At 33.7% G+C, this 15,780-nt stretch overlaps 1 protein-coding gene across 1 annotated transcript; it reads right to left on the bottom strand.

Moving 5' to 3' along the window:
- Window positions 1–445: 445 nt before the first annotated feature.
- On the bottom strand, window positions 446–2,652 carry LOC111902793 (uncharacterized). The gene is made up of 6 exons (XM_052768994.1): window positions 2,553–2,652; window positions 2,233–2,466; window positions 1,714–2,184; window positions 1,541–1,641; window positions 996–1,465; window positions 446–896 (listed from the first exon to the last, which is right to left on the bottom strand). Exons 1-6 carry the CDS (start codon window positions 2,650–2,652, stop codon window positions 446–448), a joined length of 1,827 nt encoding a protein of 608 aa, XP_052624954.1.
- Between the last annotated feature and the right edge of the window lie 13,128 nt (window positions 2,653–15,780).

The raw sequence follows: 15,780 nt of genomic DNA, 5'->3' as shown, positions 1-15,780 counted from the left end.
CTAGGGTTCATTAATGTATCATATAGGAATATTCTATTCACACTTAACTAAGAAAATATTGGATTTTCTGGAAATCAACTATATCGATTTTATAAGGAAAACGGTTTATACTCCAAACAAAACTCTTATGAACTCACCAACTTAATTGTTGACACTCTTTCAAAACTACTTGTATTCTCAGGAAATCAGTGAAACAGGAAAACTTCAGCGCTTTGAGGATGGGACGTTAAACCGTCAACAATTTATTTTTGTCATCATAATGTAATTGATTTTGAAACATGTAAACATATACTTTGGTGTAACTTTTTCAATTATATTTATGATGGTTTTATTTACTTTGAGCATTATTGTACACGTTGTTGTGATACTGTACATGAAGTCCTCTACCCCCGGACGTTTCCGCCATCCTTGGTTTGGGGGTGTGACATGATTTCCCAATTGGTTTTTAAGGACATTTGGTTTTATTATGCCCTGTTTCCCTACAGATGTTGCATCTCATGACCATACCCCTTTTTGAGACTGTATGCTTATTGCCCTTTAGTTCTCTCTCAATTTGATCCCTTTTCCTTTTTGTTGATGGTCTTCCTGACATCCTTCTATTTTTGGGAGGCAATGGTTTGATGTAATCAACATCAGACCACATATCACTGCCATTGAGTGGCTTAATGGTGTACATATATGCATTACCAGACATTGTTGTCGTCAACCATGGAGATACATAGTCCTCTAGATCCCTATTGAGGTTTGAAATGGCAGCATATGCATGCACACAAGGGTAACCAGTTAATTGCCAAGCTTTAGATGCACATGTCTTCTTACCAAGGTCTACAGAATATGCATCATATCCAAGCCTCACTTCAAATTCTTGATAACCAGATGCTACAACTCTCCAAAATCTATCCACACACACATATAAATGTAAGTATAAACAATTGAATGATACACATAAATATGTAAGTATAAACAATTGATAACCAGATGGTACAACCACTAACCTTTGAAGTGCCTTAATCTTAGACAATTTTAGTCTAATGGAAGGAAATATGTGTAAGTCTCCCAAAGAACTTCCCTTACTTTTCTGTATACAAAGTCTCTCCATAACATAAATTCTAATTTCCTCTAACATAGTTATTAGAGGTCTCTTCCTGGCATCATCAATGACTGAGTTAAAACTCTCAAATACACCATTTTCATATGCATCACATGCCCTATCAATCTCAAAGAATGCTTTACTCCAAGTTTTAGGATCCCTCTCCATCAGATGATCATAGGCAAGTAGTTCTAGCTTCTTGATTTCATTCATATGCTGCTTAAATTTAGCCTGGGTAGTAGAAGCAGCAGCATACCAAATAAGTTTACTGAATTGTTTCCCCTTAAATTTTTTCAAAAAATTAGCACATATGTGTCTGGCACATTGTCTATGCTCTGCTGCAAGCACCCTTTCCTTGACAGCCTCAAGTAATCCCTGTAAGCATTATAAACAAAACATAAGCTTCATATAAATTGAGTATTAAATGAAGAGAGTATATAAAATCATTACTTTGTGTTGGTCTGATATTAATGTCAATCCATGCCTATTTCCCATTTCAATGTCATCAAGGATAAGGTCGACAAACCACTTCCATGTTTCTTTACTCTCCACTGCAACCATAGCCCAAGCAAGAGGGTAGATATGGTTGTTTGCATCCCTACCTACAACAGCAAGCAACTAACCTCTGCAAATTCCTTTTAAGAAGCAGCCATGTAGTCCAATTACCCTCCTACAATCTTGAATCCATCCATCCTTCACACCCTTTAAACATACATAGAACTTTGAGAAGTAAGTGGTTCCACCAGGCATCACATCCACATCCATCTTCATTGTTGATCCAGGGTTAGTCCTTCTTAGCTCCTCTCCATAGCTCCAAGTTTTAGCATAGTGTTCCTTTAAAGTAGCCTCTATCTCCTTAAATGCATACCTCCTAGCATTTTTGCACTGTCCCACACTTGCATTCAAATTAAATCTCTTGCTAACTTTAGCCTTTAATTTCCTCACACTCATCTTTGGTTTCTGGAGTATCTCAATCATGAAATGATTCATTATCCATTTATAGCTAACAATGAACCCAAATTTGAAGACTCTTGAGCAATTATGGTTATCAATTAAAGATTTAATCTGGAATGACCTTTCATTGGTCATCCAGGCTGCCCACAACCTAAAGGGTCAATCTTTACTCTTCTTATTCTTCTTACCTTTGCAACATTTCACCAGTAACCAGTTATGATCACTTTTTTCATACCATAAATCATACCCATTCTTCACTGCATAATTGGTTACACATAGATTCAATTGCATTGGGTTAGCAAACTTCATACCTATAACTGGCACCATCTTATCCCATTCTTGTTTCTCATCATGGACAGGGAATACAACCTTATCATCCATCCCATCATTAGATTCATCATCATCACTGAGGTTACCAATACCTGAAAGTTAGTTTAAAAAATCGTCACCAACATTTTGTTAAAGGTATGGACTTCTTCATCAACTTCATGTTCATATGCCATAATACCATCCAAGTTATCATCTTCATCATTGTCATCCTCTTCTTCCTTATCATCCTCTTCTTCCTTGTCATCCAAATCATACCTGTTACCATCCGATAACCTCATTATCAGCCCAATCAAGGATTAGTTCTTTTTGGTGGTCAATGTAGACATCCAACTCAGCTTCAGGAGTATAAGTACCTTCAACAAACTCCCAATAATCAGCATCACTGTCTACATTGGGAGTTTGTTGAAGGTACTTATACTCCTGAAGCTGAGTTGGATGTCTACATTGACCACCAAAAAGAACTAATCCTTGATTGGGCTGATAATGAGGTTATCGGATGGTAACAGGTATGATTTGGATGACAAGGAAGAAGAGGATGATAAGGAAGAAGAGGATGACAATGATGAAGATGATAACTTGGATGGTATTATGGCATATGAACATGAAGTTGATGAAGAAGTCCATACCTTTAACAAAATGTTGGTGACGATTTTTTAAACTAACTTTCAGGTATTGGTAACCTCAGTGATGATGATGAATCTAATGATGGGATGGATGATAAGGTTGTATTCCCTGTCCATGATGAGAAACAAGAATGGGATAAGATGGTGCCAGTTATAGGTATGAAGTTTGCTAACCCAATGCAATTGAATCTATGTGTAACCAATTATGCAGTGAAGAATGGGTATGATTTATGGTATGAAAAAAGTGATCATAACTGGTTACTGGTGAAATGTTGCAAAGGTAAGAAGAATAAGAAGAGTAAAGGTTGTCCCTTTAGGTTGTGGGCAACCTGGATGACCAATGAAAGGTCATTACAGATTAAATCTTTAATCAATAACCATAATTGCTCAAGAGTCTTCAAATTTGGGTCCATTGTTAGCTATAAATGGATAAGGAATCATTTCATGATTGAGATACTCCAGAAACCAAAGATGAGTGTGAGGAAATTAAAGGCTAAAGTTAGCAAGAGATTTAATTTGATTGCAAGTGTGGGACAGTGCAGAAATGCTAGGAGGTATGCATTTAAGGAGATAGAGGCTACTTTAAAGGAACACTATGCTAAAACTTGGAGCTATGGAGAGGAGCTAAGAAGGACTAACCCTGGATCAACAGTGAAGATGGATGTGGATGTGATGCCTGGTGGAACCACTTACTTCTCAAAGTTCTATGTATGTTTAAAGGGTGTGAAGGATGGATGGATTCAAGATTGTAGGAGGGTAATTGGACTACATGGCTGCTTCTTAAAAGGAATTTGCAGAGGTTAGTTGCTTGCTGTTGTAGGTAGGGATGCAAACAACCATATCTACCCTCTTGCTTGGGGTGTGGTTGCAGTGGAGAGTAAAGAAACATGGAAGTGGTTTGTCGACCTTATCCTTGATGACATTGAAATGGGAAATAGGCATGGATTGACATTAATATCAGACCAACACAAAGTAATGATTTTATATACTCTCTTCATTTAATACTCAATTTATATGAAGCTTATGTTTTGTTTATAATGCTTACAGGGATTACTTGAGGCTGTCAAGGAAAGGGTGCTTGCAGCAGAGCATAGACAATGTGCCAGACACATATGTGCTAATTTTTTGAAAAAAATTAAGGGGAAACAGTTCAGTAAACTTTTTTGGTATGTTGTTGCTTCTACTACCCATGCTAAATTTGAGCAGCATATGAATGAAATCAAGAAGCTAGAACCACTTGCCTATGATCATCTGATGGAGAGGGACCCTAAAACTTGGAGTAAAGCATTCTTTGAGACTGATAGGGCATGCGATGCATATGAAAATGGAGAGACTCTGTATATAGAAAAGTAAGGGAAGTTCTTGGGGAGACTTACACATATGTCCTTCCATTAGACTGAAATTGTCTAAGATTAAGGCGCTTCAAAGGTTAGTGATTGTACCATCTGGTTATCAATTGTTTTTACTTACACACACACACACACACACACACATATATATATATATATATATATATGTGTGTGTGTGTGTGTGTGTGTGTGTGTCATTCAATTGTTTATACTTACATTTATATGTGTATATGGACAGATTTTGGAGAGTTGTACCATCTGGTTATCAAGAATTTGAAGTGAGGCGTGGATATGATGCATATTCTGTAGACCTTGGTAAGAAGACATGTGCATGTAGAGCTTGGAAATTAACTGGTTACCCTTGTGTGCATGCATATGCTGCCATTTCAAACCTCAATAGGGATCTAGAGGACTATGTATCTCCATGGTTGACGACAACAATGTCTGGTAATGCATATATATACACCATTAAGCCACTCAATGGCAGTGATATGTGGTCTGATGTTGATTACATCAAACCATTGCCTCCCAAAAATAGAAGGATGTCAGGAAGACCATCAACAAAAAGGAAAAGGGATCAAATTGAGAGAGAACTAAAGGGCAATAAGCATACAGTCTCAAAAAGGGGTATGGTCATGAGATGCAACATCTGTAGGGAAACAGGGCATAATAAAACCAAATGTCCTTAAAAACCAATTGGGAAATCATCTGATCCACAGCCAAAGTCAAATCAAAGACCAAAGTAAAAAAAAGCCAAAAAAGAAGGTATGTGTTCACCTTTACATTTTGATTACAATATAACAGTTTGTAATGCTAACATTTAAATTATTTCATAACAGGTAAAGTGAAGGTTGAATTGGCTAAAGAAGTTGATATGGAAAGTGATAGCGACAGTGAAGTTCAAATGGAGCCTGATAGTGTGGTGGAGTCTTATGAAGTTGATTTTGAAGAGGATAGTCATATATATGAAGATGTAGACCAACCTGAGGTTGAAGTTGAAGCTCAAGGACATGGTGAAGGTGTAGTTGGAGGATTGAAGTACAGGTTAAAGTTGAAGCACAGGTTGAAGTTGAAGTTCAAAATGGTGAAGACCAGGATGGAGTTGAAGTTCAAGGACAAGGTGAAGGTAAAGAAGGTGAAGAACTTGTTGCACTTCAAGATCCAGTTGGACAGGATGACCAAGGACAATATGCAGTTCAAGATCTAGTGGAAGAGGAGCATATGCAAGAAGTACCAGCATTTCAAATTCTACAAGGAAAGAGAAGAAGGAAACCTTCAAAAGAATCATGAAAATTCAGATAAGAAAGAAGTGGGAAGGGAAACAGGGGAGTAATGGTGAAAATCCAATGGAATTGGAATAGAATTTGGCATCATTGACTGGGAATTTTTTCTCTAGTTATATGTGTAGCTTTTAGACTTTTGTCTAGTCATATGTGTTTTGGAATCTTGTGGGTAGTTTTTGGCAGTATTGCATGTGTAACTGTGTTAAAACTAACTTATGGCACATCTTTTGTAAACAATGTTTTCTGGGAATCCAATGTTTGCTTTAATTACATTCCAACGTTTGATTATATTACATTCCCATGTGTCATTATATACCATTCCAATGTTTAATTATATACCATTACAGTGTTTAATTATATTTCATTCTAATACAAAAGTTCCATTCATTACATCAGAAGCAAAAACATGTAACACACGTTTGTTGCTTTAATTACATACATAAGCATACACAAGAACACGTGGACTACATCATTCTAATACCAATCAAGTTTCATTCATGAGCTACATCATCCAACCATTATACATCATGAAAAACATCATTCGACCCTAATACATTAAATCAACATTTTCACATACAATACAAATAACAAAATCAGTGCCACTTTGTGAGTAAACAACTTCCACTTCACTTTGTCCAATTCTTGTCTATTAACCAAATTGGTGTTGTTTTCTTGTTCGGTCTTCATCCTATATATGTTGATTTCATTCTCCAAAGTGCAAAATTTCAAGGTTAGATTGTAGCTTTCTTCTGGTTTCCTCCTATAAGAACTTCTTCCATCTGTCCTCCCTTCATCCTCATCCAGCCATTGCCAGAATTTACAGCTTGGACTTTTTTCCATTCTTGAACAAAAATAAAAAAATGTTAAATGGAAGGATGAAGAAGAAGAAGAAAGTTGCAACATATTCAACAATATTGATTTACCATCGAGTTCTGACAAACTATAAATTTTCTTCTAGGGTTGTCAGGAGTTCTTGAAATCTTCACACGAGATGGTAAGCCGCAATCACATGGACGATCAGCTTGAAATTCATCTTATCGTTTTGAAGAATAAGATGACGAAGAAGAAGCCATCGTCGATCGATCTATGGTTTAGAATTAGGGGTGGAATGGTATGACACAGTTATAGTGTAATCGAATGACGACAATATATACACCATGCCACGTAGGTGCAACGTATTCAAGTTATATTCCAGGTGGATGCCACATAAGCAAAAACAGGTGGCAGCCAGTCATATTACCTAAATGTGAACAAACAAAACAAGTTAGTTTCATTAATGTGTACAAAAAAAAAAGAACATTACCTATATATCGACAACTGAAATAGTTAGTTATCGTAATAAGTCATTTTTCCCAGGAATCAACTCTTATTTCCTTACTGAAGAGAAATGACCTCACAATTGAGCCTACTGATTACTTGTTAAAATTGGCATGTAAATTATATAAACAAATATTGGAAATACTATACAAATGATAAGGGTTATATAGTTACGCCGAGAAAGATGAAAATAATTATAACATATATTTAATAAAATTATATTTTATTTTTGTCTCATGCCTAGTAAGTTATAAGTTTATGATTATATTATCATATGATCTTTGAGAGAGGGATGCTTATTACAAAAACGTTGAATATGTCTTTTATGTTATAGATATAAGTTAGGGGTGAGCAAAAACCGAACCGTAAACCGAAAAAACCGCATAAACCGAAACCGAAATGAAAACCGACGGTGCGGTTTTTAGTTTTGCAAAAACCGAAAATGTTTGGTGCAGTGAGGTTTATAGTCTTGCAAAAACCACAAAAAACCGAACCGCACCGAATATATATATATATATATATATATATATATATATATATATATATATATATATATATATATATATATATATAAAGTGTTGAGATGATGATTGTATATTTTTAAGTATGTATATAGTGATATTTATAAGAACAAATAATGTTTATTATATTTTTTAACATTTTAATATTAAGAGTACTAGTGATGATAATATCATTTTTATGAATACATTAATTGATATTATCGTATGTACCGGTGAAACAAATATTATATTTAATTTGTATTATATTCAAACATTAGAAGCATGTTAGATGAGTGGTTATATTATTTGATTTCAAACCAGGAGGTGGTGGTATTCATCTCCAACATATCAATTGTGCTTTAATTTTGACAGTCTTATAAGAGTATCCCTCGTCGCATTTGAGATAAAACTTTCACCATTCTCACATTTTGTCACACCCCCGGACCAGATGGCGGAAACGTTCGGAGGCGGGTGACTTCATTGTGCAGTATCATAACAATTGAATATAAATGAAACAGAACAATCCAAACATCATACATTGAGATGACAAACTTACATTGTTTACGTATTGTATTTGTTCTTCGGATTACACAAAAGATACATAAGTAGAAAACTTCAACTACAGCTAAATGATCTTGCATCAGTGTCCCTTGTTTCCTGCTTACTAGATCCATGAGAATACAAGTCGTTTTGAAAGTGTCAACTAAAAAGTTGGTGAGTTCATAAGCATTTTTGTATAAAACCGTTTACACTTGTTTAGAATCGTTCTCATTGTACTTTCAGAAAATCATATATTTTCTATTAAATCGTTTGGAGTCTTGCCTTGAAAATTGTGGATATGTGTGTGTATGTCATTACTTTTGTTCATCCTTATAAGGAGTGATCTTTGAAAAGTATTGTAATTTGTGAAAGCGAGTTGTGTCTGAGAATAGTTCTTTAAATAGTAATAGTCAACCGTTTCAAGAAAAATCCCTTATTTTCAAAAAGGAAATATGGTTGAAAATCTTGTTCCCCTTATCGAGTAAAATTGAGTGCGTTTCTAGTTTATTGTGATCGAAATCGTATAAAAATCGTTTTCTCCAGAAAATCATATATTTTCTGCTATAAAGTATTCGTAAGTTCTAGTTTATCGTTATCGAAATCGTAGAAAATTGTTTTCCCCAGAAAATCCTATATTTTCTGCTATAAAATAATTGTAAGTTCTAGTTTCCAGCTATGTATATGTGTGAGTTAGTTTATCGTTATCAAAACCGTTTACAAACGTTTTCCATAGAGTCCTACGCTTTTTAATCTGTAAAAATAGTAGTATTACGACTCTATACTTGTTAGGAGAAAGAGTTAACATGGCACTTGTGGACATTCTACGCGATGAAGAAGGACGGTCAAAACAACAAATGCGGACCATTACCTATCACGTGTAGGACAGTCGACACAACGTGCCAAAATTTAGTTATGAGGTTTTGCTTACATAAATTTCTAGTTAATATAACATATTCTAGTGAGTCGTTATAAACATACTAATTTGACGGAGTGCCTGTTTTGGCGTTTCTCAGATTGTTTGGATAAGACATTTGTCACCCTAGACTGGCTTGTCTAGCTGTAACGAACAACGAAGGTGCGGGGTGTCAACCCTGTATAGATCTATATATAAATTTCCGCTCTCCCTCCAGGAGACTCTGGCTATAACTCCTTACAAGACTTAGACGTACACTAATATTTTTATATTTAGGTACTTTTGAGATTTGTCTGACTAGAGTATTAACAACCTTTTGAGCAATCATTAGAGATCCATTGTTTGCTAGATAAATAATGAAACTCGTACTTATTGAATAGAAATATCATTCTCGTTCCATATCGTTGATTGTGCTTGTTAACTAGGTGCCCGTGTTCGTTCCTTTTCGTTTATTGAAAAATAAGTCATTTTAGTCACGAGAAAAAGTGTCAAGTTATAATTTATATAAATTTATAATTGCCGGTTATGACACGCATTTTCTGTTTTATGACATATATAACATTACTTATGTTCTTGGAGGTTTTATGACAGCAGCTTATGACATGCAAATGTTTCTGTCATAAAGGTTCTATTTGTATATTTTCTTGATGCAAACTTTTATGTTGAATATTTATAAAATACTCCCTGATAGTTTGCAAAATAGTCACAAAGTTTCTATTTTCGAAAATCACTAGAAATTGTGTCCACTTAGTAAGGTTCCTTTTTATAACTTTTATCTTTAGAAATGTAAGCATAGATAAAAGGGTTAAGTTGGACACACTCAATAGTTGGGAGGCTCTTTTGCACAAAGTATCCTCTATTTTTTTATGAAATTGAGAAATCCTATATTCATGAGTATATTACTAAAATATTAATTTAATAATATTTCACACACACATACAATCATACGTATATAAGCAATTATTCAAGAATTTAGGCAAGATTTGACTTGTACTCCCCCCCCCCCCCCCCCCCCCCCCCCCCCAAAAAAAAAAAAAAAAAAATTAAAATATTGAAAAGGTGGGGTATGAAGCTCACCTTGAGTTGGTTGAGGAGTTGTTTGGAGTTATGGAGTGAAGACCTCAAGCTTAAACTCTTGCTGATATGAGGAACTTCCCTGGGAGGGATGCTTTCCTAAGGGTGATCATTACATATTATGAATAAAATAATATGAATTCATCTTGAAATATTATAAAATATTAGATGGATGGAGGAATTTACCTTACAACTCCAGGGAGAAATTGAGAATTTTGTTTTCAGCAAGTTCTTGTTCTTGCTTGGGGATGAATTTTGAGAGGAAATGAGAAAAGTGAGAGAATACGTGAAGTCTAACCCCTTCACTGTCGTTGCTTTGGAGTATAAGAAAAGGAAAGGAATCTTTGATGCATGAGGATCTGGTGGTCCATGCATGGATATTTGGTGGGTAAAGCATGGAATACCGTGATTTGCATGGAAAATGAAGAGTTTCATCAAATCACAAAGTCAACTTCCTTGTCCTCTTCTTGATTGAGAATAAGGTTTTCCTAAATCCTAAACTTTTTATTTTATGTAAATATAATTTAAAATAATTCATTTTGATGTAAAATGAGTGTTTTGGGGGGTCTTAGTTAAGAAAAACACTAGTTTGGTGTGATTCCCGACCTCAAAATACCTTAAAATGGTGAAAAAGTCCGGAATAGTCCAAAATCTGGAGTCATAAGGTGATTTCCAGAGTCAAATAGTGAATTCTAAGGCTTCTCTTAGAATTCCGGAGGGGGAGGGTTAGTTATGCGAGGTCCGAAGTGGCTATAGAGGAGTTCCGGAGTCAACATCCAATTTCCGAAGCCCATGCGAAGTCCGGAGTCAGGTGCGAGTGGGGTTGGTCCGAACCGAGGATGCGAAGGCCGGCTGCAGCTTCCGAAGTATGTCTTCAGGCGAGGTCCTTCTGGAGTCATGCAAGAGGGTCCGAAGCACATGGGTTCCGAGGTGATTCCTCCTGATTCCTTAGAAGGGTGTCCGGACCAAGAGGGTTTCGGACGAAGAGGTTCAGGACCAAGAGGAGTCCGGACCAAGAGGTTCCTTTTGGGGTTTCCTCTTCCGGTTTTAAGCTGTTTTCGACTGAGGAAGGTACTTAGGGAGATTTGAGAGAGATTTGAGATACGTGGAGAGATTTAGGAGAGATTTCACATACTTGGAGAGATTTGGGAGAGATTTCATATACTTTGAGAGATTTAGGAGAGATTCACTATTCTTGGAGAGATTTCGCATACTTAGAGAGATTTGGGAGACATTTTTGGAGAGATTTCACATACTTAGAGAGATTTGGGAGAGATTCACTATTCTTGGAGAGATTTGGGAGAGATTCACTATTCTTGGAGAGATTTCACATACTTAGAGAGATTTGGGAGAGATTTCACATACTTGGAGAGATTTGGGAGAGATTCACTATACTTCGAGAGATTTGGGAGAGATTTCACATACTTGGAGAGATTTGGGAGAGATTCACTATACTGCGAGAGATTTGGGAGAGATTTCACATACTTGGAGAGATTTGGGAGAGATTCACTATACTTCGAGAGATTTGGGAGAGATTCACTATACTTGGAGAGATTGGGAGAGATTCACTATACTTGGAGAGATTTGCATTCTAACACTATATGGCTCCTTAGGAACTCATATTGAACACTTAGGTGTGTTAGCACAGATCTCACAATAGTACTTGCTTACTTGAGGATGAAATTTCCTAGCCAAAAAGGCTAGTTATGACACATTTCATATAAGAGAATCAATTCTATGACTTTTAACTCACATATTGAGGAGTCGCACATTGAATGGGATGAAAAATTTGGTGCTCCTAAAGTTTCTCAAAAAATGATTAACACTTCTCATTTGAGTTAAAGTAACTCGTTGAGTTACATGAGTTTTAGTAAAAAGGCAAAATAAAAACCAAATAAAAAAAAACTGACAAAAAACCGCAAAAAAAAAACCGAACCGCAAAAAATCAAAAAAAAACTGCAAAAACCGAACCGCATAAAAACCGAACGGTGCGGTTTCTAAACTTCAAAAAAATCGAAGTTGCGGTTTTCGGTTCGGTTTTGGCCAAAAACCGCACTGAGCCGCACCATGCTCACCCATAATATAAGTATATGATCATGATGTCATCACTAATAAGATCAACACCAAACTTGTTAAACTGATTTATTAGTTTGTCCCAAATTATATCGTCGAGTCATCATCAAGCCATCACAGTTATGTCCCAAGTTCTATCATCATCAAGAAATATCAATATATCATTTAATCCATTTATAGCAATGTAATTTATATTTATTTATAGAATAACTTCAATTTTTCAACATAACGGTTAACTGATAATCGAAACTCATTACCCGACTATAACAGAAACCTAATGGTTATGAAATCCCATTAATTTATGGTTTGATTTTAGCCCATATGTATCTACTAAGGAAGAAGGTACATCATAAGATCTACCTAAATTTTCAATTTTATTGATACTATATATAAAACAAAAATTAGAAACTATCTTAGAAAAGGTAAAGGACATACCTTGAGTTTGTTTTTTAAAAAATCATTTTAAAAGGAGAAAACAATAAGTTACTAAGGGTCATTTGCTTCTTATGTGTTGTAAAATATATAGGGTTAAATATAATATATTGGTTTTATCAAACAATAAGGTATCAATACATTAATAATCAACTAGTTTTTCATTAAACCGTACGTTTTTTTCATTATATTTCAATCAGTTTTTTTAAAAATTTAATCGGTGGTTCCTGATCGGTTTTAACAGGTTGACCCAGTTTTTTTAAGGTACACGACCCATCTTGACCTGACCCCACAAGTGTTATTTTTATCAGCTTCACTTAATTTGGGAACCACCATAGATTTTTTGTTCCGGATTCGCCACTGCCCATTTTTGACCCATATTCACCCGTATCATTTTCCTACAGACTCTCAAGAACTTTAAAAGTTAACTGAGAGTCGAGAAAAATTAAGAAATATATTTATCGATGGTAGGTTTTGAATTTAACCAACAAACTGGGTGTCAAATTAGGGTCCTTATAACATCAAAATGGCAATGAAGCATAAACAAAATTAGCCACACCATAATCTTACAAAATCACAAGTTCATTCTTTTCTTGCAATAAAACTAAATTCTAGATGTATAGTTAAAAGAATACATTTGTTTTGACGGTTCTTGTTGTAACTTGATGGATGGGGGGTCCAAAATAGTACCCTTCTAATGTAGTCGCACCCCAAAGTGATGATCGAAGCTAAAATTGACTTCATGGTGGCCAACAGTCCAAAACCTGAACCCTAAAGTGGGAGAGAGATTATCGAGAGAGGGAAAAATCATGAGGGATAGAGTCAAGGGTTGTGTAATCGACTAGGTTTATTATAACCTCTTATCTTAGACTATGTGAATATTATCCTTATTTTTTTTATGGGATACCTATCCATGATTTGAATTTCAAGAAGTTTCAAATTAATCCATGAATTTTATTAGCTTCTAATATATGATTGAGTTAATAAACTATTCACACATATTTCTTTTTAGCCATTTTATGCTATGTATAATCCAAAAGGCCCCTACAAATTATAGAAATGTTACTAAGTTGTTGCGACTATAGACATATTTCCAACATTGGTATATATTCTAAACCATTTATTGAACTTTTAATGTAGTTTTCATCGTTAGGATTAGTGGTGAATCCATAATTCAAATTCATGGTCGTTTGAATACCCTTTTCTCCTTTTTATCATTGTCTTATTTACCCATGAAGGACTCTCATATGTCCTCATTATATCTCACATCACATTTTGTTTATTATTAAATAAATCTTAAAAAAGAACACACGATTTTAAAGAATAAGATAACTAGCTATAAATTATTATTTTTTAACTCGCAGATTAACTAATATTAACTACGTCTACCAGACCACCGCTACAAAGTTGATGTATTATATTGGGCCGAAGATATACAACTTTAAAAGTTTAACAATCATTTTAAAAAGTAATATACTTCTATCTATCTATGTTTTTTTTACATCCAGTTAAGTCTTTTTAAACATATAAAACATATGAAGTACTCAAAATGGTTAATTTATATCTTAATGAAATTCCAAAACATGACATTCAAGAACCCAAGCAAATCGTCAAAATTGTATTACGGATTTCAATATAATATATATATATATATATATATATATATATATATATATATATATATATATATATATATATATATATAGGAATGAGTTCTATGGAAAACAAATAACTAGGGCAACATCTACCGGAACCAATAATCAAATGACATGTGTCCATTTCTTTCTTCACAAGTAATGTATTGTGGAAGTTATTGTGAAAGTGATGTGTTGTGATGTTTTCATTGGTTCAAATATGTGTTGCCCTAATCATTCATTTTCCATATAACTCTTCCTTATATATATATATATATATATATATATATATATATATATATATATATATATATATATATATATATGTCATTTCTTTCTTCACAAGTAATGTATTGTGGAAGTTATTGTGAAAGTGATGTGTTGTCATGTTTTCATTGGTTCAAATATGTGTTGCCTTAATCATTCATTTTCCATATAACTCTTCCCTATATATATATATATATATATATATATATATATATATATATATATATATATATATATATATATATATATATATATATATATATATGTCATTTCTTTCTTCACAAGTAATGTATTGTGGAAGTTATTGTGAAAGTGATGTGTTGTCATGTTTTCATTGGTTCAAATATGTGTTGCCCTAATCATTCATTTTCCATATAACTCTTCCATATATATATATATATATATATATATATATATATATATATATATATATATATATATATATATATATATATATATATATATATATATATATATATATATAAACAAATTAAAATATCACCCAATAAAAACATTAATGTGTACTCATTCTCAAACATTTGTTTATATGTATAATACCAAAAAATAAATTTTTTTTGGTTTAGAGTTGGTTAAATTCAAGTTTTATATATATATATATATATATATATATATATATATATATATATATATATATATATATATATATATATATAATTCTTAAAACTGAATAAGAAAAATTATCCAACTAAATTATAATTTGGTTGGTTCTAGATTAAATTTGAAGTATTCAAATTCATATCTTGAAAATCGAAATCAAATTGGATTCATTTAATTGTATCGAACCGATCCATCCAAACGAACATCCCAAATTTTTTTGGAAACGGCAAACGAATCAAGTGGAAGCTTACTCGCAATATTTCAACAAATACTCCAGGTTCGAGATTTTTTACAGGACAAACCCAACTCTCATAGGGATTTCCAAGTACATCTCAGATAACGATTGTCTAGTGTCATATAGTTATAAAACATTGACTCGTATTTTTATATTACGTTTAACTTATGGTATTAAAACAATACTTGTCTTAGAAGAAATTATTAACAAGTCAAGCCTGATAACCGAATTTTTTGACCCGCGTATTTTGTCTCCTCAATTTAGTTAGTGATACGTATGTTAAAGGAATATAGATATTTTTAGATAAGAACAACCAAAATGACAATTTTCCTGAGCAGTTTTTCAGAAGGTGTCACCTTCTGGAAAATGCAGAAGTCCATCCTCTTGAAAGGTTCATATGTAGATCCTCTTGAAAGGTTCATATGTAGATGAATTCAAAGTTTACTTTGTTACTCATGCCATTATTCTTAAAGACTTTTCATATAGTATTACAACTACATGTGTATATTTCTATTTCTATTTCTATTTCCATTTCAACCAAAAAAAAA

Source organism: Lactuca sativa, chromosome 2, assembly GCF_002870075.4.
Source record: "Lactuca sativa cultivar Salinas chromosome 2, Lsat_Salinas_v11, whole genome shotgun sequence".
In the NCBI taxonomy this organism is placed as follows: domain Eukaryota; kingdom Viridiplantae; phylum Streptophyta; class Magnoliopsida; order Asterales; family Asteraceae; genus Lactuca; species Lactuca sativa.
The sequence above is the reverse complement of the archived record's forward strand: the minus strand, read 5'-3'. Positions and strand labels throughout refer to the sequence as shown.

What these genes read in the sequence shown, in the direction of transcription:
- LOC111902793 (XM_052768994.1), bottom strand. Translation starts at nt 2,652, where the DNA reads ATGAGGTTATCGGATGGTAACAGGTATGATTTGGATGACAAGGAAGAA. An exon ending in ACTGGTGAAATGTTGCAAAG is followed by an intron (nt 2,185 to 2,232) that starts GTAAGAAGAATA and finishes GGTTGTGGGCAG; the next exon opens with CCTGGATGACCAATGAAAGG. An exon ending in TAATATCAGACCAACACAAA is followed by an intron (nt 1,466 to 1,540) that starts GTAATGATTTTA and finishes TAATGCTTACAG; the next exon opens with GGATTACTTGAGGCTGTCAA.